Genomic DNA, 27,592 nt, shown 5'->3' on the forward strand with positions numbered 1-27,592 from the left:
TATTGTGTTTGTTAATCCACACCCTCCGATAGTCCGAATCAGGCTTAGCAATGTGATTGTTCGGATTAAAAGAGGTTCGCTGTAATTTAAAACCACTAGCGCACATTATAAATATTTTCAAAGGCACATTTTTCAATTTTAAAAATTACGCGTTAATTTTGGGGCGCAGTGTGTTTGTGCATTTGATTCCGCCACTTTTTGACATGGGGTCCCAATTTTGCGTTAAATTCCTGACAAAAATCACCCACAAAAAAGCGACTACCAGAAAATAGTTTGAAGGTTGTGTCAATTTCATAGGTAAATAGTTAGTAAATACAGAACGTAATGCGATCTGATTCTGATGAATTTTACCGGCCCGACAATCCCAAAAAGGGAGCCTCCTTTTTGTCAACCATCACCTTCTGGTAAGCATTATTTTCCCACAAAACTCGTTCTTTTCAAAGACTCATTAGTGCAGATCTGCCTAATTATTTAAATATTTTAATACCGAAGGACTATCTAATTTAAGGCAGATTGCAAATCCTTAGGTATGCCCTCAAGACCTTTATGGTGGGGAGGAAGCGGGACCTGGACGAATACGACCTCACTGAGCCTTTGGAAGAGCACACTTCTTCGAATTTGGGTGAGACATTAGCCAGGAATTGGACCACAGAGATCCAGAACGCTGCCAAAAATAAAAGAACTCCCAACTTTGGCAAGGTGATCATAAAAACGTTTCGATGGGACATAGTTTTCTATGGGATTTTGTTGTTTGTGATGGAGATAGGTGTTAGGTAAGCTCAGCCTTTTTATTATTCACATCTGGAAGATCGGATGAGCTTTTCACACGTTCGAATTCGTGCCTGCTAGTGAGGAAGGATATTTGAGGCATTGACAACCAGGCAGACCAAACCTCGTGGCTGATGTCCCAAAATGGTTTTTGGAAGCCTCAGTGGACAGATCAAGCATCGTATATCGCGTTAGTCCAGTCTAGTTATTAAAAAAATTTTGGGACTTAAAACAAGCGGTTTAGTCTAGTTTTCAGATTTTCACGAAAAGGTCTGATCTGGTTCTCAACGTCTCATTTATGAAATGAGAAACCTGCTCCTAATTTAACCGATCCACGGAATACGTCTCTATGGCGGGGCAGAAATTTAAGATTAAATCACTCGGTTTGTAATTTTCTTCTTCTGTTTTAGAATGCAACAACCGATTTACATTGGATTATTTATTCGATATTTTAATGCCAAGAACATAAAGAGCAATGAACCGTAAGTATTCATAGGTGATTCAATGTACTTTAAAACCTCAAAATAGTCTTCGTATTATTTTTTTCTCGATTATCTGAAATGCGATTGGTGTTATTCGAATAATTATCAAATATTTCAGTACTACAATTACTTCGATAAGAAAAACAGATTCGAATAAACTGTTTCAAAAAAGTTAAGGGAGCTCACAAATTTCGAGATTGTTTTAAAAGTTGCCCTTTATTTTCAGCAAATTTTTATATACCGAATGTATCATAAAAAACAGGCTAAGCTACAACTCAGTTATTTATAAACGGATTTTGAGGAACTAAAAACCAAATAAAATGATTTTGTTCAGACTACTAAGTAACATGAAAGTCGATTTTTTTAAGTAAACTTTTTGTGCTTTAGGTGTTAACTTCCGAATTTTAAATAGAACTTCGCATTTCTCTGAATTTGATGATGTATGATAAGTTAATGTTAAAACAATTTTTAACTGAAAAAATTGACTTTCTTTGGGTACTAACACATAGTCTTGAATATTACTGTAAAGTTATTTGTTGGGACCGTTACTGAGCGTGGATCTCGCACTCTCTCGTTCACGGACACTCGCCACTCGGACGGTCTCTCTCTCTATCACCGTCTAGACCTTCCCGCGTTCTCCGGCGAAGTCTGGAACGTACCTTTCTAGGACTGCCGAGAGATATAAAAGGTCGTCGTGACGCGGCACGAGGGGAGTATTATTCAGTAGCGTACGTCGAGGCAAAACATAGTGAAAGACAGTGAAAGAGTTCTAGTGCAGTGTAGTGTTGTTTAGTATTTAGTGTATTTTTGTATTGTAGCGTTTGTATCCATTAAAGCTTTATATTTGTTAAGTTCCCAGGCCCAACATTATTGAAAAAAATATGGTTCTTAACTTGGGAAAAATGAAAAACAACCCTCGTATACACTTTACTCTCACACGATACCACTCTACTACACCTTGTACCTATCGTGCCTATATCCCTTTTTTCCGCCTTTGGAGTGTATGAGTCACGTCTCACACACTCTTTTGTAAACATCGACACAAAAACCATTAACGCCTTAATCTTAATTTAAGCATCTACAGTAAGTCAAAAAAGTACTCGTACACCTCGGCGAATATCATACATCAACTATTTTGAGAGACTAAAAACAAAAAAGTTTGATTTTTTTAAAATTCGTGTATGCAAAAAAGGATCATCTACACATACAAAAAAGAATAAATTCACAACGCCCCTTTGGTCATAAAGAAAATTAACATTTAAGTTCTCCAGATATACCCAAAAAAGTAATCATACACTATCAGTTTTTTAACTTTTATAAGGTATAACAAATAGATAATATTTTAATTAATATCTGGGTGGACACCCTTTTGCATTGATTCGACTCCACTAAATTATTTGTGATTTCTTTTGTCATTTTATCCCATTGCTCTAAATTTGCATCGCCAAGCTGCTGTTTATTGAATATTTCCTTTTTTCCAATCTGCCTCTACCAATGCTCCCATAAATGCTCAATAAGGTTGAGGTCAGGTGATTGTGGGGGTTTTTTAACAAATGAGGAGTACTGTATAACAGCTATTCTTGGACTAGCTTCGACAAGTGCTTGGGGTCGTTATCTTATTGAAAGTAAAACTGATTTCTCAGACCAATTTTGTCCGCACTAGATTTTAAATTATTGGCTAGGATTTCCCTGCAGCCGAATTTATCCATTTATCCATTCGATAAATGTTATGTTATCCACACCCCTTGGTTGGTCGTGAGTGAAAGGATTGCAATTGATTTGGTTGATCCTACTTGTTGAGTCCACCCGTGGCGCAAGATAATCGTTGACTGGGTACTCACGCTCGGACCACCTTGAAGTCGCAGTCTCAGGGACACTGGTTTCTGGTCAAAATTAATCAACAACCCGTTTGGCGATAACAAGGTTTATTGATTACTCTACTAACTTGCACAATATTGATATACAGTATGTCTACAGGACGGTACCACGGCACACACGACACATTTGTCAATGACTGTTTTGCGGCAACACTTTCTAAGACCTTGTTATCCCCGTGATAGGCGATCTGCACTGGCCAGCACGATCGCCTGATTTAACCCCTTACGATTATTTTTAATGGGGCTATCTAAAATCACTTGTTCAGAACGATCGTCTTAGGACTCTGGCTTACCTGAAGAACAACATTCGTCAAGCTGTTGTCCACATATCTGTTAATATGCTGGAAAGAGTTGAACGAAATTTCCGATTAACGCAGTGCATTGAGAATAATGAACACTACCAGCCTGGTATCTTTAAAACTGAGTAAACAAAAAATTTAAACGTTATACTTGATGCTGTTCAAATAACTAAATACAAGGTGGCCCAACGAAAAATTTACACCGATTTTTAGTATTTAAAACGAAAATATGTAAAAATGCTCGGGCTCGTCGATTTTTTATTCAGGAGGTCAATTTTTTATTGTATTTCTAACCCCTGAACGGAGGTGACAGTTACCCCCAAAATTTTTAATGAGAAGGGGTATCGAGTAATAACTAATTTTAAAGGTAATAATACCTTGATTATAACCTCTAAGTTTGAAGAAACTGTCATTATCCCCCTTGATATGACAGCTTGTCAAAATCTGTGAGCAAAAAAACTTTTAGTTAATAATTAATTTATCACAATAAGAGCTGCAATTTCAAAATGAGGGAAGAAAGATTTTTAAAAGTGAAATATCATTAAATTATTTTGACGGGGGTGAATTTTACCCCTCAAATTAAAAAGGGTACATTTCTTTATTTGTAATTTTTGTCTTAAAAACGGTGGGCAAATGAAAAAAAGGATTCATATCCCTTTTCTGATCAATTTATTAAATGCTGGAAATGACCGTTATTTTCCTCTATACAATAAAATAAATTTTGATCAAAGCATTATCTTATGTTATGTAACATTTGGGGTGTAATTTGGTGGCATTCATGAATTATATGATTAGATGTAAAACTCACCTTCTTTAAAATGATTCAGTAATATCTCACGTTTAAAGGTCTTTCTACGCTCATTTTGAAGTTTGAAGTTCTTATTATGATGTGTTAATTATTAATTAAAATGTTTTTTCCTTACAGACTTTGATAAGCTATCATATCAAGGAAGATAATGACTGTGGAACTTGGAGTTTATAATCGAAGTATAAATACCTTTAAAATAAGGTATCATTTTACACACTCTTTCCATTAAAAATTTTTGGGGGTGACTATCACTCCTGTTCAGGAGTTGAAGGGTTGAAAAGACAATAAAAAATTGTTTCCCTTGAATTGAAAATCGACTAGTCTGGGTGTTTTTACACGTTTTAATTTTAAATATTGAAAATCGAAGGACAAAGTTTTTATTGGGCCATCCATTCCATGTGGTTGTTATGTGGTTCCACCCTGTATGCAGGGTGGAACAGTCAAATGGAATAAATTTAATATTTGCATATTTCTACAAATGTAAAAAATATTAAAACACGTCAATTTTAGATTCTGAAATTACATATTGTAACGTAAAAATTCCATCCCTATAAACCTCTTTTTGTGACAATTGGAAGACTCAAATTTTTAAATTGGGATCGTGGGTTTGTGATATCTCAATTAAAAACTCATTTCATTCTCTATACAAAACTGCTACGACTTTAAACTTTATTTCAAAGAATAATAAAAAAAATCATATAATTGACGATGTTCTATACAATAAACTTATAATTTAATAATGAATACTATTTCGTTGTCGATAATGTAATAAAATAATAAAACAAATCAATTTCAATCTTCTATAAGATTTTTAAAAAGCATGCTTCGAACCTTTTAGCAGCATCCTAACCGTAAATAAAAATATCTTCAAACATTAATCAACATCTAAAGCGTAGCAGATCTAATCGCAAGCGTTATTGTTTTCAAGTCAGCTAAATCACGTGGTTTAGTTTTGTACACCATACTCTTCATATGTCCTCATAAGAAAAACTCTAATGAACTAAGATCAGGTGATCGCGCTGGCCATTCTAGCGATCCTCGCTTTTCTATCCATCTATTTGGAAAAGTTAAGTCAAGGTATATTGAAATTAATATGTTCTGTTATTTTATTATTACATTATCAATAACAAAGTGGTATTAGTTAATAAGTTTTTAGTTTGTTGTAGAGAATTTTGTCAATTATATAAATTTATTTTTTTCAAACCAAGTTTAAAACTATAACAATTTTGAATAGAGAATGAAAAGATCTTTCAAATGAGGTGTCACAAACCCATACTTCCAATTTAAAAATTTTGGGGTTGTAATTGTGACGTAAAGTAGGTTGAATTTAATGATGAAATTTTTACGTTACAGGATATAATTTTAGAATCTAAAATTGACATGTTTTGGTATTTTTTCACATATGTCGAAGTGTGCAGATATTGGATTTATTCCATTTGGGTGTTCCATTCTGTATACATCTACATTACTTTTTTTTATTGAATTTTTGGGTCCATATCACTTTAGCCTAACAAAAATTAATCATTTCTTTTTTGAAAAAGTGACTTCTTTGATATTGTAATGCGCGATCCTTTGCAAAAAATTGCGGATTTTTAAATTTTTTAAAAAATTATTTTTCATATAAGTTTCTGCAGTATCTGCAAGTTTTCGGGACCGTGGAGTGAATTGGGGTGCTGGGTGGGATAAAATCAATCAAAAACATAGTTCGATAATGAATAAATCATATAATGAAATCAACCTAACTTAACCTAACCGTAACTAAACCCACCAAACCCTAAACTAACTCAACCAAGCTAATTTTACCCAAATAAAAATAAACTATCATCATTGAAAAAGGGTTAAAATACATATTGAATAATGATTAAAAATATTTTTTTAGTTTTTTATTGTTTTTATTTGTGCAAGAATGGTTTGGTTGGGTTAGCTCAGGTTAGTTTCATTACTTGATTTATTCATTATCTAACTATGTTTATGATTTACTTTACCTCGCCCAGCACTCCAATTCACTCCATGGTCCCGAAAGCTTGCAGATACTGCAGATACTTACATGAAAAATAATGAAAAAAAAATTAAAAAACGTGATTTCTTGGAAAGAATCGCGCATTACAATATCAAAGAAGTCATTTTTTTCAAAAGAGAAATAATTCATTTTTTGTTGGGCTAAAGTGATGTGGACCCGAATTTTTAACTGACCAAGTTGCTCTACCCCACCCCGTATTATTTCCCAATAACTTCGCTATTCGAATTTTTAAGTTTCCCACCCTCATCCTCAAATACCGATTTACCACCTCAAGCAATTATTCACCTTTCAGGCAATATCCCCCAACGTTCTTAATGCGTGCAATTCACTACTTCTCCAAAGACCAGAGCCGCATCTCCAAGCCAGAAGCATTCTTCTTCGCTGCTTGCATTATGATTTGCAGCTTCGTATCGATGGGCATCTTCCATCCTTGCATCATGGCCGCTCTGCATGTAGGAATGCAAATTAGAATTGCTTGTTGTTCTTTAATCTATAGAAAGGTATTTTTAAGGTGCTTCAAAGTGCCTCGTTAACACACGCAATTTTTAGGCTTTAAGAATAAAACTTACGGCCCTGGGTGGGGACACTGTGGGTAATATAATCAATCTAATGTCAAGCGATGTTAGCAGGTTCAATGTGGCCCCATTGTTTCTACACTACTTGTGGCTGGCTCCCCTTCAGTGCTTCCTGATCACTTTCTTAATTTATCTGGAAATAGGGATCGCCGCTGTTTATGGAATGATGGCAGTGTTGATGATTTCACCTTTGCAAAGCGAGTTAACTCAACAGTTTTGAATATTTTTTGAGATGAGGAAATATTGCAGTTTTAATGAGCTTGGGCACTTCGTACCTCAGAGTCCAGGCCGGTGCAAGAACTGACACTAGGGTGCGGCATATGAATGAAATCATTCAGGCAATTCAAGTGATTAAAATGTATGTCTGGGAAAATGCCTTCGTTGGAGTGATTAACAGGCTGAGAAAGTGAGCGTTTAGGCCTGGTATTGGCGTGTTTTAGTAACTTCTCTCTGCAGGGAGGAATTGAAAGTACTAATGTTAACTTCTTACATACGAGGAGTCACTATGTCGTTCATAATGATCACCGCGAGGGCTGGTATCTTCTTGACTGTATTGAGTTATGTTCTGTTGGGGAACGATATAAGTGCGGAGCAAGTTTTCGTCATTGCAGGGTACTATCTCATTATTAGAACCACCTGTGCGGTGTATTTTCCACTGGGACTGAATGCGGTAGTCACTACATCGGCTGCAAGTTACTCTGCGAACTGAACTTTACGAATCTTAGATAGCAGAAACCAAAGTCTCCATACGAAGAATTCAGGAATTCATGATGACAGGAGAGGTGGACATGGGCGATCGCAGCACTTTGGATCCCAGTTTTGAAACCGTCACTTCACCCGAGGGAAGGCCGAAGCCGGCACCTGTTGTGAAGAAAGAATTCAATCTGCGGAGCACTAGCGATTATCCAACTAGCGCTGATAAGGATCATGGTTTTCAGGCTGCGGCAACTGTTCTTGAGCCGGAATCGTCCGGAAAAACTGCGAATGAGGCGCATATATTCATTTTTCATGGAAGCGCAAAATACGGTAAGAGCGAACTTTTTCTGGTATTTGGGAATTTTTTTAGGGTTTTAAAGCGGTTTTGCTAACTCCTAAATAGGCCTTCAGCGGTTTAATCGGTAATGGAATTACTTCTGGTGGTGAAATACAAAGTGTTCCGAAAACAATTTTTGCATAGAAACCCCTAGTAGAAAATGAACCCTTTTGACTCAAGAGTTAATATTGTTCAAAAACGTAATGTTAGACGTCGAAATACTTCAATATTTGATTCATGTTTATTAAAGATAACGCAAAAAAATTACAATAAAGGTTCAAAACGACAAGCCCCAACCTGATTATATAATTTTGTTGTTTGAATCGTTGGATCGCGCACTTGATATAAGATGTGCGGACCTTGTTGCATGAAAAAAAAGGCTGCCATCACCCTTCTCAACAGTTCCTCTTGAATTGCTACAGGAATTTCATACACCAACGACTTGATATAATTCCAGAGGAAAAATCAATCGGCTTAAATCGGGACTTCGCGCTGGCCATATGATAAACTCTCCTCTTCCGATCCATCGTCCATAAAAATGTTGGTTGGATCCTGCTCAGTACGGACAAAATGTGCAGATGCATTGTCCAATAGCTCGAGAAGCACGCCTTGCAGAAAATTTAGGTAACTGTTACCAATTAGTCGAGGGACAAGCAGGAATGAGCCAATTAAAAAGTCACCAATAATACCAGTCCACATGTTAATGGCAAATCGGTTTTTTGATGAACTGTGAGGATTGCAATGAACTCATATATGGCTGTTGCGACTATTAAGGCACCCGTCCTTAATGAAATAAACCTCATCGGTGAGTAGCATTATTGAACCGAAAGAGGATTGATTTGCGATACTTTGCAAAAACCATTGGCACAAATGTACCCATGGCTAGTGATCTTGCGGAGTTAGTGCTTGCATTTTTTTGAAGATGATAAGGATGCAAGAGCCGCTGGTCAAGTACTCGTTATACTGTTTGGTGGGCAGCATTCATTTGCTTCGCTGTTGTACGCGTGCTGATGATAGGTCATTCATCAATTCGATGCAAAACCTCTTATTCAAAGACCACATTCGTGCAAAATGTGGAATGAAGACCGGACATCCGTGGATGTCCGGTTCTTCCATATAGTTTAATATTGCCTGTTTCTCATAATCGATAATGGATTACTGAAAATGTGTTTCGAGGGGGATGTTGACGATTCGGAAAACACTCAATATAAAGGCGCTCAGTTTCTCTAGCATTACGTCTTGCTTCGCCATGGATCAGATGCATGTCTGCATACTCTTCAAACGTAAATCGGATCATTTTCACAATTTAAAACCCAAAAGTTTGTCGCCAAAAAAATTAACATGAAGCACTTAATTTGTTGCAATTACTATTAAAATCAATTTTCAACAACATCGAGTTTAGGTATACGATTGATAAACTTGTATCAGGAGACAAAAACCTTAGTTCTATCCACTTAAGTTGAATATCGAAGTCTCTTCAACAAAAATGACTCTGGAGTCAAAAGGCCTTAGTTTTCACTAGGGGTTTCTATGCAAAAATTCTTCACCACATGTCCCCCACAACCTCCTTAAGTTTCACACAACCTTTTTGGAACGACCTGTATATCCGATTTCTGTTAGGCGAATCCCTGTGTTTGGACAATATAAACACCCAAATGGACACAGGACAACTTATAGCTATAGTAGGGACAGTGGGATCGGGCAAGACATGCCTACTTAATCTGATCTTAGGCGAATTGGAGTTTTTTTCCGGTAAACTGGTAGTCTCAGGCATTATCTCTTATGCTTCACAAGAACCTTGGTTATTTGCTGGTAATTATCATGCCACTTCTTTTCTCTATTTAACTTTAACTTAACACAGGCACAGTGCGTCAAAATATATTGTTTGGCAAACAATTCAATCCGGAACGCTATTATCAAACAATAAGAGTTTGCGCCTTGAAAAGAGACTTTTCTCTTTTGCCTTATGGCGACAGGACTATGGTTGGAGAAAGAGGAACTTCCTTAAGCGGTGGTCAAAGGGCTAGAATCAACTTAGCCAGAGCTGTCTATAAAGAAGCGGACATATATCTTTTTGACGATCCTTTATCTGCAGTAGATATTCAGGTAAAATACAAGGATAGACCCACAAGTACCTGGCCTGACGTATAGATGGCGATTTTTTGTTAAAAATTTGCGTGTATTACAAAGACCTAACCTTAAAAAGCTTATATTTGATGTTTGAGGGTGCTACGCGGCTTTATATTTGTTTTGGAGTCGTTTTTAGAGATTTGTGAACATAGAAAAAATTGTTCATCGATACGTGATTTAATATTTTCATTTGAAAGGTCTTAGTCCATTGAACATCAAAGCGGAATTAGATTCTACTCTCGGGGAGTCTGGTCCTTTGTTAACAACCATAAAATATTGGGTGGCAGGCAATGAGGTGACCACTCCAGAATTTGTGGAGAAAATCCTCAAACAACTTCGCATTTTTGAACGAATAATTAGATATGAAAAACCTGTGCACAAGATGGGTGCCGCGATTACTCACAATTGAACAAAAACAGCGCTGTGAGGAAGTTTCAAGGGAGTATTTGGCAAAGTTTCGCAGCAATAAAGCAAAGTTTTTGCGTCGATTCATACATATCCATGGATGAAACATAAATCCATCATTTCATACATGAGACGACAGAGTGGTCAAAACAATGAACTCAAAGGAGAGAATCAGCTCCATAGAAGGGAAAATCGTTCCATCTGCAGGAAAGGTGATGGCGTCAGTTTTTTGGGATGGACGAGGGATAATTTTGATTGACTTTCTCCCTAAAGAATAATACAATCAGGCCGGAGAATATTATACGAATTTATTGCAGCATCTGAGCGAAGAAATTAGGAAAAAGCGACCGCATTGGGCGAAAAAGTAGCCTTGTTTTATTAAAACAATGCACCTGTCCAATTTTCCATCATCGCTATGGCCAAAATCAATCAATTTGCTTTCGAACTTTTCCCTCATCCACTCTATTCGCCAGATTTAGCCCCCTCAGATTATTTTCCGTTTCTAAACTCGAAAAAATGGCTTGATGGGAAAAAATTTGCCAATAATGAAGGGGTGGAATCCGAGGTTGGTGCCTATTTTGAAACGTTCGAAGTTTCTTATTATAAGCAGGGTATAGAAGCCACTAGGACATTGCTAGGAAAAGTGTGTGAACCTCAAAGGAGACTAAATTGAGAAATAATGTAATATTTTTCTATTTTTGTTTCCTTTATGTGTTAGTTCGGGTACTTCTGGGACTATTCTCGTAGCAACCGAAAATTCCATCTAATACGATGATAAAAAGTTCCTAATGGCTCGCGCGTTTAAGAGATTAAAGATTTTAGAAAATTTGTGGCAACAAAATAAGCAGTTTCTTAAAAAAATCCTTTAAGCTTGCTTAAGGAATTTCTCAAGTTCAGGAAAAGTTAAAGTCATTTTTTGGGTTTAGGTCGGCCAGCAATTATTCGAAGAGTGCATGTTGCGATACCTGAAACACAAGATAGTGGTCTTAGTGACGCATCAGCTTCAATATTTACGTAGGGCTGATAAGATTATTGTTTTGAATGAGGGCACGATTCAAACGCAAGGGACTTACGAGGAAATAAAGAAGAGTAAAGAGAGCTTTGCCTTATTACTCGACGAGGCAGCTACACTTGCTGCTGGTCAGCCGGAACAGGAAAAGGAAACTGAGAAGGTGCTGAAGGCTATTTCTCGCACCAGTACTGCGTTTAATAGCACTATTGATATTGAGGGTTTGAAGGTGTGTTTCCACTACGTTTTTTTAGTTAGCTACCATTCGAATTTTAGCCTGGACGAAAAGTAACTCCAGAAATGCGCTCTTCTGGGGCAGTGGCCTTCGGCAATTACAAAGAATATTTTCTCGCTGGAGGTAACAACTGCGAGATATGCCTTATGTTCCTCCTGTTCTTGGGGTCTCAGATGTTGGCCAGTTTTGGAGATTTCTTTTTAAGCCTTTGGTATTTGAGGTATCTCCGCGATTCATTTTGCACCCATTTAATGTGTTGATTCAGGATAAATTTGGAAGAACGAAGAGGTTCAAGTGGCCATTCCATGGAATCCTGGAATCGCCTGGATAGAGGCGCGTGCATAAAAATTTACACAATCATCATGGCCACCACAATCGTAGTTGTGATTTTCAGGAGTGTATATTTTTTCTCCATTTGCATCCGTGCTTCTTATCGGTAAAGTGAAATTTCGAAGGGTGTTGACAACATTGTATCAGTCGGCATAAGGTGGGACACATCGGATACTTTCAAAGGGGAGGTTCTACTTTCAATCGAGATGGAAGAAAACCGCATTTCGATATTGACTGGACTTTCTCTTAGTATTGCCCAATTTGGCCCACCTCGTGCAGGATGTCTCAAATTGTCAACGCGCCGACGTCAGATACTATTATAGATAGACAGTGGGTTAAAAAGAGGCAAAATTGTGGTTTTATGAGAGGACTATTTTGCCTTTTTAACAGCCAAAAAATTCGGGTTGCTTCCAGAGATATCTGAAGAGAACTACAAAAATTGTTTTGTATAACATAGAAAAAAAAAGTTTTTTATGGAGTTCATTAAGACATGCATTGCCATGACAGACACTGTCTGTTGTTGACAATAGAAAATGACAGAGGCTGTCAAGCTGTCTATTTCAGGTTAGTTTTACGTCAGGTTCTTCATAAACAACGGATGCCAGCGGCTGCTATAGCCCTGTAATTAGCTTTGTTTCTCTTATTCACGGTATAGGGCCATAGCAGACACTCTAACAAAAAATTATGAAAATGAATACCCCCATTAAGATAGTCAAAATGCCTTTGGTCTAAATTGAAAACGTAACTAAATGGGCGTTAAATACATAAGTTATAACCCTCTAATGTCAATCAGTTGTACAAAATACCCTTACCCCACCCCCTAGACCAAAAAAACCCTTAAACCGCCGTCTTCTTAATTATAATTTTTAACTTTAAAACTGGTTGTTCGAAAAATCTGGAAAAAAATCACATATATATAGAAAACCCCTGCGAATTTGTCACATTTTTTTCATTTTTTTTTCTGCTAATACTAACAGATTTTTAAAATTTCAAAATGGACTAACATTTTTTCAGAATGGGCTGCAAATCCAGTTTTTGTCTTCTAATGATGGGCATTTTTATGGCAAATCTATGTGTATATAAAGTGTGTCACTTTTTAGGCTGCACCATATTAAAAAATGCAAAAAACTCAATTTTTTGGCTTTTTTTTCAATACCGAATTGAGCATTTCGGCATAGAATGCGGTAAATAGATACTACTGGATTATAAAAAATGCATCAAGTGCCCAAAAAGCCGAAAAATTGAGTTTTTTGCATTTTTCAATATGACGCGGCCTAAAAAGTGACACATTTTATATATACTTAGATTTGCCATAAAAATGCCCATAATCAGAAGAAAAACTGGACTTGCAGTCCATTATGAAAAAAAGTTAGTCCATTTTAAAATTTAAAAAATTGCTTTTAGGCTAGAATTAACAGGAAAAAAAACGAAAAAAATGTGATGAATGCGTGAAGGTTTTCTATATATGAGTGATTTTTTTCAGATTTTTAAAAAAATCAGTTTTCAAGTTAAAAGTTATAATTGAGAAGATGGCGGTTTAAGAGTTTTTGTAAGGGTATTTTGTACAACTGATTAGCGTTAGAGGGTTATAACTTATGTACTTATATGCCCATTCAATTAAGTTTTCAATTTCGATCAAAGAGCATTTTGACTATCTTAATGGGGGGTACTCTTTTCAAAAACTCAAACGTGTCATTTACCGTTGCGCAAACTCGCTCCTACTCGCCTAAAAGCGTCTGCTTAAGGTGTCTGCCACAGCATCTTCAACCCGTCATTCACCCTTACAAGACGTGTCTGTTCTAGTCCTCTGAAAATTCTGCCAGAGGGCCACAGCAGACACCGGTGTCTGTTAACAGTGTCCTGTATTTTTTATGGGTTTCGAGATCTCCACGTTGAGATCTGAGACACCCTGTACATTTTCTTGCAGCCTTCACAGTCGAATGTTGGAAAGCGTCGTTTTGGCAACGATGAATTTCTTCCATCAAAATACGTCGGGGAGAATTTTAAATAGATTTTCAAAGGACTTGAGCCATGTCGATGAAATCTTGCCCGAAGCCTTCATCGACACCTTGCAGGTCGTTTATTACATTTTCATATTAAATTTTCGTTTTCAAAAAAGCTTCTAGATAATTTTTAATTTGATGGGAACTATTTGTGTGGTCTGCATAGTAAACGCCTGGTTCCTAATCCCCGCCATCATCATGCTGGTAATTTTCTATTACCTCAGAAAGTTTTACTTGAAGACCAGCAGGAGCGTGAAGCGACTGGAAGGCATAGGTAACTAGTCAATTAGTCAAAATCTAAGTCCGAAGAAAGTCGACTCTTCTCTATCTCCTCTTATAGCTAGAAGCCCCGTATTTGCCCATTTAAATGCAAGTCTGCAAGGACTATCCACCATAAGGATTAATAACGCGGAGAAAATTTTGGTGAAGGAATTCGATCGTCTACAAGACATTCACAGCAGCGCTTGGTTTATGTTCTTGTACACCTCCAGGGCTTTCAGCCTTTGGCTGGATTGGATCACGGTTCTCTTCATTGGATGCGTGACTTTCATTTGCGTTTTCGCATCCCAGAGTAAGAACATCTTTAATATCGATTTCCATCCACTCACAAACATCTTCTAGGTTTTTATGGAGGCACTGTGGGTTTGGTAATGACTCAAGCGATCGGTTTGACTGGCCTCATCCAGTGGGGAATGAGGCAGTCAGCGGAGTTGGAGAATCAAATGACTTCAGTGGAAAGGGTGATAGAGTTCGCACGAATAGAGCACGAGCAAGATTTAGATTCGGTGAATGTCTTGAAGCGTGTCTTATGCATTAAAGAGCTATCAGTCAATCTTAGGCTCCAGACAAGAAGCCTCCGCCCTCGTGGCCTAAAAAGGGCCAGATTGAATTTATCGACACGAGCATGAGATACAATCCCTTGGATGAGCCCATTTTGAAGGATTTAAACATCATTATATTGCCGGAGCAAAAGGTTGTTCCCTCAATACGTTGAAGGAGAGATCAAAAGTAAGAAATTCCAGGTCGGTATTGTGGGCAGAAGTGGAGCAGGAAAGTCGTCACTGATCGTAACGTTATTTCGGTTATCTCACTTTGAAGGGAAAGTTTACGTTGATCACTTGGATATTAGCGTTCTAGGTCTTCACGACTTGAGGAAGAAAATTTCCATAATTCCTCAGGTACCTCGACCACTCTTGATAATAACCACAAGTGAGTATAGTGTAATGGTCTTACAAAAATATCTATTTTAGGAACCAATTCTGTTTCACGGTTCCTTGAGGTACAACTTAGACCCTTTCAACGAATACGATGATGATCAAATGTTAGAGGCCCTTATAGCCGTCGAAGACAGAGACGCCTGTACGAAAGGCAAAGGTAGAATTTATTCCAACACAATCTAATAAGCTGGTTAAGAAGAGAACCATTTTTTTGTCAGCGTGCTTGGACAAATTAATGGCTGAAGGTGGTCAAAACATAAGTGTCGGACAGCGGCAGATGATCTGTTTGGCTCGGGCAATTTTAAGAAATAATAAAATCCTGGTAATGGATGAGGCTACTGCGAATTTGGATGCTCAAACCGACAAGCTGATTCAGAAGACCATAAGAAGTAAATTTGCCAATTGCACAGTGCTCACTATAGCCCATAGACTGCACACGGTGATGGATTCAGATAAAGTTCGTTTTTCAAGAGTTTCTATTGTTTCTAGGGATTCTTCTAACTATTGTTTCTAGGGATGTTTAAATTTGTGCAAATTTCAGATATTAGTGATGGATGCGGGACGATGTGTCGAGTTTGATCACCCTTATATATTGTTGCAAAATCCTAAAGGTTATTTGTCGGAGTTGGTGAGAAAGACTGGGACTGGCATTGCTGCTTTTTTGACTAAAACCGCGAAGCAGGTAAGAGGTTTCTTCTATTTCATGTGTCTTTTTGCATGACTTCTCTTGGCGGCAATAGTATTTTTATGCGATTATTTTGATTGATTTTCTAGAATCTTTAGTCTTGAATTTCGTTTTTCACATAAGCGCTGGTTATACAGTCCCATCACCAAACTAACAGTTTAAGTTTTAGGATAGGTTTAACAGTAGGTAATAAACCGAGTTCTTAAAAAGTAGATATCATCTAATAAAATCTTCTTAAATAAATTATAGAATTTGGTGGACCATTTCGACCCTAATCAACAGCTGAAATTTTCTTAACACTTAATAAGATCAAAAAACCAGTACGCATAGTTTCAATAGCTTTTTCCATGAATTGAAAGAGAAATCCAACACAGTTAAAAGCGCATTTCACTGATTGTTTAAACAGGCTCTGACTCTAGTTGCATAGTTGATGACCTACCACCCCTAAAAACCTTTAATCTTAAATTTACCATTTCAAAACTTAAGCTTGAAAGACAAGAAACATTTTTTTCCATATTCCGATTGAATGGCAAACTAGTAGCGGAAAATAAGGGGGATGGGGTAGGGAAGTGAGACTTTACGATTAGACCTTATTTATTCCATAAAGATTCCCCCTCCGCAAAATATCTCTCTCCTTCACGGAGGAGAATATCCTATTTCGGAGGGTACAGTAGGAAGTTTCTCCTGGAGGAGAAAGTCGGTTCCGAAATCCCTGTAGTAACTTCTTGCAGCACCAGAAATGAAGCTGCGTTTGCAAATCCCCATACTTGAATACACATATGCAACCCATCCCGTAGTGTTACAGGAATTGCCATTAGGACCTTATATGAACTGAATTCACAAATTGTGCTTTTGGCAAAATTTCTTCCCCTAATGCGTGCGTTCATTATTCTTTCAACATCAAGCAATATCGATTGATAATATTATTTCCCCTCCCCTGAAATTACAATTTCCTTCACCAGTCTCAATTCTCTTGAAATTACCTAGTAACTTTGGATATTTCATTTGTAGAATTACGAAGTGCGACAGTTGAATCAACAAATATTAGAAAAGGACGATCCTCCAGCCGCCGGGCACTCAAATTCATTGGACAATGACTGATAAATAACACATCGTCTATGTGCTGATAGTTTGTAAAATGTGCCCATAACTAACTTCCATATCCCATATCTAAGTTCTTTACGGAACCATGAAATAAATCAAAACTTCAATAATTTAAAAAATATAAACCGCTATATTTCTGTAAATTACACCGATCTGAAGCCTAAGCATACAATGGCACCGAATCGTGTTTTTCTACACATCGAGTTGTTAATTTCAAAATAAATTTGCCTAAACTATCACAAAATAAGTTCTCACGTTCCTGAGGATATACTCTGTACATAAATGTACAAACTCAGACTATGTTTCTCCTTACGTTTAAAATACATAATACAACTGAATACTAAAGAAAAATGAAAGAGTAATATCCTAGTTTAAGTCCTTATGATCTAGCTTGGCAATTATTATTACTACACTTTGTAAGTGATAGAAAAATGTACATTTTGAGTAAATAAGTACTCATACTGATGGAAGTTGTGCATTAGACGTTGTAATGATGGTTAATAGAGTAAAAGTAAAAATCAAAGAAATAATACCGGCAAAAATATTGCCTAAAAGTGAGATATTTAAGTACAAAATATACATCAAGCAAGAAAACTAATTTTCTTGCGAAATTTTGTGTAACAAGGCGTCGCATGTCTTCTTGGCATCTCCCAGTAACATTGAAGTGTTGGGTTTAAAGAATACAGGATTATCGACTGCCGCATACCCCACACCTAATTAATATTCCTCATGTGAGATTTCTATTAATGATGTATGTAAAACACTTACCTAAAGACCTCTTCATGACAATAACATGATCGGCCTTCCATACGTTTAAAACAGGCATTCCAGCAATAGGAGAGTTGGGATCGTCCACTGCGGCACTGTTAACAGTGTCATTTGCCCCAATTACGAGCACCAAATCGGTACGATCAAAATCTTCGTTGATTTCATCCATTTCCAGCACGTCGTCATACGGAACACCAGCTTCTGCCAGCAGTACGTTAAGTTGTCCAGGCATTCGACCTAAATCCATAAAAATAAAATATTCAGTTTCAGGACTTAAAATGACTTACCTGCTACAGGATGAATAGCAAATCGCACGTTTTTGCCCATCTTTTTCAACATATCGACCATTTCTGCAATGGGATATTGGGCTTTGGCTACACATAGTCCATAACCAGGTACGATGATTATATTCTTGGCGTTTGTAATTTGTTCCACTGCGCCATCCACGTTGATCTCTGTGTGGGTCCCAGTTATTTCCATTGGCTTACCGGTGCCTGTACTTGAAGTTCCGTAACCACCGAGGATTACATTTGGTAAGGAACGGTTCATTGCCTGAAAGAAGTTTTATACCTTGATTTATTTATAATAAGTGAGTGATGATGTATTTACCTTGCACATTATGTATGACAAGATAGCACCTGAGGATCCTATTAGAGCTCCCACGATAGTCATCAGGTTGTTATTTAGCATGAAACCTTCGGCACAAAGGGCCCACCCTGAGTAACTGTTGAGGACAGTTATGACTACAGGCATGTCCGCACCTATAAGAAAAAGTAAACTTCAAAAGTAACTTAGTTAAGGATGTATTATTACAACCATGGAGTCTATACCCAATACTCGATATACAGATGCACAAAGGTTTTTTTAATCTTTCACGTCTTTTTTCTATTCGATTAAGTTGAGAACTTTGTGTTGTAAATCGAAGTACATACAGAAGCCTAAACGACACGTTACCTCCAATAGCGGAAGTCAATGTGACTCCCATAACTGTACTTAAAGCAGCCGTGGTTCCCAATGCGCCTAAGCCTCCGACCATTGTAGGGTCGTAAAAGAGATATCCACCAGCTGCAATATTGCTCAATAGGAGAGCGGAATTTAAGGCATGTCGGCCTGGTAGTAACAGTGGATTTGATTTGAGAATTCCTTGAAGTTTGCCGTACGCTACAAGGGAACCGCTGTAAAAAGAGAAATAAAATCTGTTGAGGTTCCTTCGATAAACGAAAACCACGAAAACAACAATTTGGTTTACGAAAGTGGACTGTATTAAATTTCACTTATATAAATAATGGTAAAGTATTGGTCTAAGTATGAAGTGGGAGTTTGCTTAGTTGGGAAGATTACGAGTTACGTTTACGATCACATGTCTAGAGCGAGCACTGGTCAAAGAGAGCAAAATTACTGCGATCATCCCTTAAGTACTAAACCCGAGGAACTCCACCCAGGGGCGCACCAATACCAGACGCCATTGCGGGCAATGGTCGCGCCTAAGGTTATAAAATCGCCGCCATCTGGCAAATACCTATACAAGTCGCTTTCATTGAAGTATTGCGATCCGCCGAATTGCGGATCGCGGCAAAGGTCCAATTTAGAAAGCTTCCTTTGACTAGTAGCGTATTTCCCAGCCATAAAGAGCCCTTCGATATGGCCTGATGGGTACGATGGTCTGGCGCCCAGATGGAATCCTTCAAATACGTATCGATGCCCATGGGCGTAACTTAAGGAATGAAAGTACAAAACAAATTGACTAAGCAAACTACGCCAAGAAGCAATAACCTAAAGTCCTTAACAAAATCCGTTACTTAGTTCGAGTGTTAAAGATGATTATTTTACGACGTAATTGTACAATATTTGATAGTGTGTGCGCACGACCAACAGTGTCGGAGCGAATTGGATCGCAGTTAAAATCTGTAAACTGTAGCAGTACTATTTTGTTCTATTTTATACTTTGGATCGTGTGTGCCTGTTTACGATAGAATCGTACAACTGAACAAATCTTCGTAGTGCGACATTTCTGGTGTTCAACGAAATCTTTTAAATTTCGGGTTCGATTTTAGCAAATTTTTACTATTTTATTAGTAATTTAGTTAAGAGGAATTTGGTGATACTTACCTGAATGTGATTCCTCCGATGTAAGTCCCCAAAAACAGAGCGGTTTTGACTACATTGGCAGCAGGGTCTGTAGCGAATGTTGGAAAATCGTGGATAAATGTGGCAACGCATGTCAGCACTGCAGCCATTCCTACCAGGCTAAAACAAAATTCCTATTCAATCGTTATATAGTCATTAAATAATCACATTCCTTACCTATGGAAGGCTGCAACTAACTGCGGCAAATCAGTAATTTGAATTTTCTTGGCAATTATCGACCCTATAGCACCCCCACCCAAGGCCACAGCAGCCATCTGGGTCAAGACCTCAGTACTAGGAGCTATCTGCCCTAGAGTAGCAGCAATTCCTCCAGTCACTCCAAGCTATACAACATTCCCAGTTAATGAAATTCAATATCACCGATTCCAGCTTATTACAATGCCGAGGTTATTTCCTAATCTGGATGTAGATTGACTGCTTAATCCAGCTAAAGCTCCTACGCAGCACAAAGAGGCGGCTAAATATGCAGCTTGGTGGACTTCAGCTAAACCGGACATTGCAGCATAACCATACCCTCCCAGGAAGGCTGCCGCCGGTATGCCGTATAAGGCGTTATAATCTGGTGGGTCCCCAACCCTAAACTCACGATAAGTTTCTGTGTCTTCAACGAAAGGACTGAAAAACTTACCTTCTAAACATGTCTAACATTCTTTTGGTAACTAGGAAACCTCCGAAAACGTTGATGAATGATATAAAGGCAGCGCTAGCAGCCAGTGTCTATGGAATTCAGAAAATTATGTTTATGATATATATCTGACTGAGAAAAGACCAAATTATTAAAGTATGAATGATTTATCGGGAGAATAAACTTTGCGACAGCTTATATCGCAAGCTTCTATTCTTTAGATGAGAACTTTATGTCCCTGCTAAACTTATTGAGATATCAACAATTTGGTCTTAAGAAAAATATTACCTCAACAGAATTAGTAGGAAAATAGCCCCCGTTCATCAAAAGTAATCCTCCTACCGCTGTGATGCCAGATATAGCGTTAGTTACTGACATAAGGGGAGAGTGGAGTGCCGGGGTTACCCCCCATACTGTGTGATAACCCACGATGCCAGATAAACCAAGTACGGTCAACATTGATGTGAATTCTGGATTAGGGGAGAGGGCTCCCAGGCCGACTATGCTACCAATTCCTGTAATCGGGGACAATGGTTATGCTACAGCAGTGCAAGCCAATAGTTTCATCACTTTTAAAATAAAGTTAAAAGATTGATTAGGGAAAAAACCCATGAATATTTTTATAGGATATTTATGTGATTGAAATTAACCGATATTTCAATGATTACAAAATTTGGGGCGTTTTATTGCAAACATCAGTGTCATAACAAAGGATTTATGGGAGTTTGGTAATCCAGAACTGATATTTATTATATCCGAATCTTTACATAGGTATCACCAGTTCAAGTAGAATAGTTTAATACTGTTTAGTAGTTTAATATACTTCCGACAAAAATCAACAAAATGGGACGCGAGACTAGCGGTTAAAGTGGGCGGAGTCAATCCGTCCGACATCTCCGCTTCGATGTTTAGATTAGTTTTGATTTCGCTGCTTTCACGGCGATGGAAATGTTTAAAAATGCAGCAATGTAAAATGAAAAAAAGACTAATACAGTACTAGAATTTACATCAGCAAAAATTCTGAAAATACGAGAGATCTGAAAACTGGACTGACTTCGTTTACTTCAGTCGCTAGTCTTACGACCCACTTCGTTGGTCTTTATCGGAAGTATATTAAACCTTGTGCGGTCATTCTCTCATTTGCGCAATCCCTATGTTTCTACTTGAACTGATGATACCTGTATAGGTATTTGTGGCCTGTGTTACTTGAAATCGATTTAAATTACCTCAAAATTAACATTAAGTTTAATGAAAATTTTAAGTCAGGATGTATGGAATAGGGGTTGAAAGTACTTATAATGCATTGCTACGGTTCTGCTCAAGATGTAAAGCATTAATTATAATTAAAAATTGTGCCAACCTGCTGTGGTGGTCAAGGCGTTATTCAGATTCTTCTTAAAGGGAGTAATTGCCTTTTCAATTTCTTTGGCTGGGGCAACTTCCGCCTTCTTCGACACAACCGGAGTAGGAGGCCCTGTTGGTTTCGGAGGGGGCCACATCAACTTCCCTTTGTCTAATATTATGCTACCTCTCACGACTTCATCGTTCAAGTTAATATTAAAATGGTTTTTCTCACCTAAAAAGTAAAAATAACACTAAAGCTCCAAAACAAACATTTTTGCGATTTGAATTATAAAGATATGGGAAATAAAACATACCCATGGATAATAAAAATTTGGAAATATTATTCGCATACAAAGTAGAACTTTGAGTCGGCAATAAACTTGGCAAATCCGTAAGTCCAATGTGTGTAACATCATTATACGAATATATTTCACCAGGCTTCGTGGTTTCAATGTTGCCACCGGCTTCGGCCGCCAAATCCACCACCACACTTCCAGGTTTCATACTCTCAATGTGCTCCTAAAAACCAGTCTTAAAACCTTTATATTGCATCAAAACCTTGAGGCACCTTTAAAATAAGCAAAGGAGCTTTTTGTCCTGGAATCAAGGCAGTTGAAATGATTATATCTACATCTTTGCATTGTTTCGCAAAAAGAGTATGCTCAGCATCAATAAATTCCTTGGACATTTGTTTGCTGTATCCTCCAGTATCTCCTCCTTCTTCCTGTAAAATTGCAGATAGAAAATGTTTAAGTTTTGAGGAAATCTGTTTCGAACCTGGATTGAAACAGTCAGATATTCAGCCCCAAGGGATTCAACTTGTTCTTTAACCACGGATCTGGTATCGAAAGCCCTGACTATGGCTCCCATGGATTTGGCCTGACCAATTGCCGCCAAACCAGCCACTCCACCTCCTATTACTAGAACTTTTGCTGGGGGAACTTTTCCAGCTGCAGTAATTTGCCCTAACAAGAAACACTGGTGGTGAATGAGACTTTAAAATACTGCGTATTTACCTGATAAAAATCTAGGAAAGTGGTTGGCAGCCTCCACTACTGCCCTATAACCTGCAATGTTGGCCATTGAGCTCAGAGCATCGAAGACTTGGGCCCTGCTTATTCTTGGAATGCAATCCATTGCTGTAAAACAATCGCTATTTAGTGGTAATAAGATTAAGCAATGGCTTAAGTACCAAAAGCATTGATTTTCCTTTCTCCTAGTTTTTCAACTAATTGTTTATTTTGAGCGGGATATAGGAACGATACGAGAGTTGAGTCTTGTTTGAACTTGGGAACCTCAGCGTCCAAAGGCTGCCGCACTTTCAGAATGATGTCTGCAACACTTTCAAGTAAAATTACTGCCAAATATAACTAGGGACAAATTACTACCAGAATCAAATATCGATTTGTTATCCACCAGCTTGGCCCCAGCTTTTTCGTAGTCCTCATTTCTGAACTTAGCTAAAGCACCCGCGCTTTCTTCCACGACAACATTAAAGCCCTTCTTCACTAGGGTTTGCGTAACTGTGGGAGTGACCGCCACTCTTGAAAACAATAATTGGGGATTATTGAAAGTTCAGAAATAGATTAGGGCTAAAAACCTTTTCTCATTTCGCCATATTTCTTTCGGGACGCCTACAGTGAGTTTGTCATACGGGATCCCGTTAATTTCAGTGTCCTTAAGGGCTTCCTTGCAGCGCAGCTGGCTTTTGGAGAAGTGTCTTTTGGTTACATTTTGAAGCAATGTTGACTTGAGTCTGAATTCTTGCAGCTGGTTCCTAGTTAAGCATATGCGAAGTATTCCTCTGGCCATATTCTCGACTTAAGTTACTGTCTCATATTTTTCTGTAAAAAATCGTTTGAGTTAAACACAGCAGGAATGTATAAACACACTCATCCATATATTGTCGCTCTTATCAATTACGATCATTTAAATAGGGCTATTATCACATATTCGGTAAATTAGCACTTTGTAGATATGTTATGCGTTTCATGAATTCGAAGTATCCAAGCATAACAACCCGCATAGATTAAATAACGGTTATACGTAATCAATGTGATTGCTTATCTAAAAGTTACAACAAAATTGTATGTTTTATGTCCATGCAGCATTATTTGAAGAATGATAAAAGCACTTATGAAATAAAAAGAACTTCAAGTAGCTATAGAATTGGGTTTTGAGGAAGGACATGCCTCTCAGAGGTCAATACCTTTTCTTCCTCAGATGAAAATTTGTTAACATTGGTAAAAATCAATGATAAAAGAGTACAGTAGTAAGTAGAGAAGAAGTAAGTACAGTGGTAAGTATAAAGGAAGGAAAAAAACCTCGGGTTTTTCATTACAAAATTTGTCTCAAACAATACATTACATGAGATTTAACACAATTTTTCTTATGTTAATGTTTGAACTTTCCGGTTACATGATCAACGTTTGTTTATCTCACTGTTTCTTTTTTATTCTAATGCGTATGCAAATATATTTCTATTTTATCAGGGATTATTCTATATTTTTAAAATGATATTGGCCTTTTAAATCAAGGATCATGTTACTCCACTGGTTTTGTTTTTCACGTATTATCAGTTTACGCAAATTACAAAGCAAAAGCGAATTTATTTCTCAAGGTTACACGATTTTTATATTATTTTTTATACTTAGTTTTAATTCATTTTGTTGAGTATTTAGATTAGACGTGGGACGTCAGTGGTACCTTCGAATACCTAAATTGGTTTGAATCTTTGGCTGCACTAATACTTTGGTGCGAATTTTACATTTTTTCTAGATCTTCCCACTCTTTTTTGAAAATTTTACATTTTTTTTAGATCTTCCCACTCTTTTTTGAAAATTTTACATTTTTTTTAGATCTTCCCACTCTTTTTTGAAAATTTTAAGCAGGCTCATTATTAACTTAAACAAGCTTAAGAGTTAGATCTACAGAATACACTGTGGGATAAAAACAAAGCAACTATTGTGATAAAATACGGTTATTAAACTTTGTTAAACCAACGGGTGATGACGTAAATCAAAATTATTTCTGTTTGAAAAGTCATAGTAAGCTGCTGTCATAAGTGACATGAAATTGTTTTGAAATGTCAAATAAGCTAGAATTTGACAATTTTGTAAACTGTAAACGTTATAACCGCGACAAAAGTAGAGCAATAATTTGAATTTAGGCGCAGAAAACGGGTACACAACTAAAGTGAGTTTACCGAAGAAATTTTACATATTAAATTAGCTTATGTCGATTCTTTTACAGAAAGAAATGTGCCAAAAGGTAATCCAATCAGCATAGAGTTAAGAACAATGGTTGTAAACGCCTTTTTTGAAGGAAAGAGGGTGACTACCATTTCCAACCAGTTCCTCTTTGTGACATATTAGGTCGTGTAGTATGAAATGAGTAGATTCTCGAAATGCCACATTCAACTGCGAATAACTTCACTCTAAATCTACATTTGGACTTGACTTTTTTATGTGGAAAAGGCACATTCTTCCTCTTTCGATCAGAGTTTAAAGTGTTAAAAATTATTGAAAACTTTTATTTTTATAAACATTTTTGTGCAGCCATGCAAAATAGTGAAATTCGTGTGTTTGACACAATGAAATATGAGTTCCACCGTGGAACCACAACAGCTCAGACGGCTCGCAATATTAATGATGTGTTTGGTACTGAAGTCACTTCACAGCAAACAGTATCTCGTTGGTTCATGAAATTTCGTTCTGGCAATTTTGACCTGAACTAACCTGAACAAATGAACCACGTGGACGACCTGAAACTCAAGTGGATAACGATTATCTGAAAGTGTGGAAGCGTGGTGGAAGCGAATCCACGTCAAAGTGCAAGCGAATTATCGTTAATATTCAGTGTAACCAAAAAAACAATATTGACTCATTTGGCTGAAATTGGTAAGGTGAAAAAGCTGGACAAGTGGGTACCGCGTGAGTTGAGCGACATACAGAAAGAACGACGTCTCGAAGCTTGTTCTTTGTTGTTCTTTGTTGTGCCGATATAATAACGATCCATTTTTCAATCAGATTGTTACTTGTGATGAGAAATGGATCCTATATGACAATACCAGACGTTCGTCGCAGTGGTTAGATCAAGATGAACCACCAAAACATTGTGCGAAAAAAAATCTTCGTCAAAAGAAGCTCATGGTGTCCGTTTGGTGGTCCAACGCAGGTGTCATCCATCACAGCTTCATGAAACCTGGTGAATCGATTACGGCTGATGTCTACTGCCGATAACTGACCGAAATGACGAGGCAACTGACGGTTAAGCAGCCAACATTAGTCAATCGAAGCGCACCGCTATTGTTGCACGACAACGCTCGGCCACACACCGCACAAGTCACCTTGGCCAAGCTACAGGAGTTGGAATTGGAAACTCTTCGTCATCCACCGTATTCACCCGACTTAGCACCCACTGATTACCACTTCTTTCAAAATTTGGATAACTTCTTGGTAGGGAAAACATTCAACTCCGACGAGGCTGTCAAAGCTGCCTTCCAAGAGTTTATCGACTCCCGGCCTGCAGGCTTTTACAGCAGGGGAATCAATGAACTTCCCGTTAAATGGCAGAAGTGTATTGATAATGGTGGTGCATATTTCGATTGACAATAAAAACATTTCATATGAAAAAAAAATTACTAAAGTTTCAATTCAATTCTACTCATTTCATACTACACGACCTAATACAATGTATCTATAATATTATTCTCTACAATGATAAAAGACATGTAAAAATTATGTAGAAATCGGAAAAGCCTCGCAAAACTTTGGATTGATAGGAGAATTAAAAGAGTATCTTAAAGAGATTCGTGGTTGCCTACCTCCAGAATAATTGCTAAAATTCTTGATTTGGAAGTTTATCCAAGGATTGTTTAACACAGAATAGTTGAAGCGAAACTGTACAGGGTGGTCCATGTAAGATGGCCCATTGCCTTATCTTAAAAACTGTAAAGTTTAGAAAAAAAGTTTAATATAAAAGTTACTTAGTTTTTCACAAATTTTAATTTTCCAATATTTTCGAAGTTACAGGATGGTCTAGAAAACCGTAGCGTGACAAATACATTTTCTTATACGGACTGCCCTATATTTTGTTACGAATACTAATTCTGCTTCTAACTATAAGTATTTTTTGTTATTACAAAGTATGAAGAATTTTTAGTAATTTTTGAATGACTTCAATTTTCACTAGAGATCAAAGGAAAAAGAAGCCTTTTGAAATTCTCAATAAATTCGTATAGCATTAATTAAAATATTTGAAAACTTGGCCGGTTAAAAACGAAGGGTGGTTCTACTAAAGTATATTTTTTAATTTTTGAGACATTTTATACAGGATGTTAAAAAATATCCAAACTTCATATTTCAAGTTCCCTAAACTCAATTTTTTTTTAAGTGGACCACCCTGTATTTTTTTGAAAATGAATTATCCTTTTAATTCACTTTCAAACGATATATAGAATGAGTATTTTTCACGCACAGTAAAAGGAGCTTAGAGTCGGTTAAATGGAGGAAGGATTGTAAGCTAAGTTTAAAACCATATTTGAAGTTTCAAAAAAAATCATGGTTTATTAATTATTTACGAAAAATCAAAATAGGTCAAAAACTAGAACGCCTGTAGTTCCTTTATTATCGACAATATCAAAAATGTGTGAACACAAAAGTTGTAGATAATTATTCTGCAAATGTGATAAAATACATAACTCTTTTTAAAAAGTGATCGTTTTCG

General features: G+C 37.2%; 2 protein-coding genes across 2 annotated transcripts in view; one reads left to right on the plus strand and one right to left on the minus strand.

The window, feature by feature from the left end:
• Window positions 1-302: 302 nt before the first annotated feature.
• Window positions 303-16,977, plus strand: LOC136418443 (ATP-binding cassette sub-family C member 4-like). Its single transcript, XM_066404513.1, has 23 exons — window positions 303-404; window positions 528-773; window positions 1,179-1,250; window positions 6,547-6,754; window positions 6,804-7,026; window positions 7,079-7,235; window positions 7,286-7,499; window positions 7,555-7,855; window positions 9,483-9,674; window positions 9,724-9,968; window positions 11,324-11,635; window positions 11,683-11,852; window positions 11,907-12,077; window positions 13,899-14,046; window positions 14,098-14,248; window positions 14,315-14,545; window positions 14,596-14,759; window positions 14,813-14,947; window positions 14,997-15,152; window positions 15,225-15,348; window positions 15,410-15,648; window positions 15,733-15,873; window positions 16,888-16,977. Exons 1-23 carry the CDS (start codon window positions 325-327, stop codon window positions 16,975-16,977), a joined length of 4,170 nt encoding a protein of 1,389 aa, XP_066260610.1. The 5' UTR covers window positions 303-324.
• A 113-nt stretch (window positions 16,978-17,090) lies between these two features.
• The window catches only part of LOC136418554 (NAD(P) transhydrogenase, mitochondrial-like), a 30,697-nt gene continuing 20,195 nt past the window's right edge, over window positions 17,091-27,592 (minus strand). The window contains exons 2-19 of the mRNA XM_066404652.1: window positions 23,466-23,709; window positions 23,254-23,408; window positions 23,058-23,198; window positions 22,882-23,004; window positions 22,643-22,830; window positions 22,434-22,589; window positions 22,180-22,384; window positions 21,882-22,097; window positions 20,810-21,036; window positions 20,525-20,613; window positions 20,274-20,472; window positions 20,053-20,219; window positions 19,858-19,995; window positions 18,703-18,923; window positions 18,358-18,509; window positions 18,036-18,300; window positions 17,749-17,985; window positions 17,091-17,693 (exon numbers count right to left, since the gene is read on the minus strand). Of these exons, the coding sequence (XP_066260749.1) occupies window positions 17,575-17,693; window positions 17,749-17,985; window positions 18,036-18,300; window positions 18,358-18,509; window positions 18,703-18,923; window positions 19,858-19,995; window positions 20,053-20,219; window positions 20,274-20,472; window positions 20,525-20,613; window positions 20,810-21,036; window positions 21,882-22,097; window positions 22,180-22,384; window positions 22,434-22,589; window positions 22,643-22,830; window positions 22,882-23,004; window positions 23,058-23,198; window positions 23,254-23,408; window positions 23,466-23,677 (3,210 nt within the window). The 5' untranslated portion in view covers window positions 23,678-23,709 and the 3' untranslated portion in view covers window positions 17,091-17,574. The remainder of the gene's footprint in view (window positions 17,694-17,748; window positions 17,986-18,035; window positions 18,301-18,357; window positions 18,510-18,702; window positions 18,924-19,857; window positions 19,996-20,052; window positions 20,220-20,273; window positions 20,473-20,524; window positions 20,614-20,809; window positions 21,037-21,881; window positions 22,098-22,179; window positions 22,385-22,433; window positions 22,590-22,642; window positions 22,831-22,881; window positions 23,005-23,057; window positions 23,199-23,253; window positions 23,409-23,465; window positions 23,710-27,592) is intronic.

The sequence above is a fragment of the Euwallacea similis genome, chromosome 35, assembly GCF_039881205.1.
Source record: "Euwallacea similis isolate ESF13 chromosome 35, ESF131.1, whole genome shotgun sequence".
In the NCBI taxonomy this organism is placed as follows: domain Eukaryota; kingdom Metazoa; phylum Arthropoda; class Insecta; order Coleoptera; family Curculionidae; genus Euwallacea; species Euwallacea similis.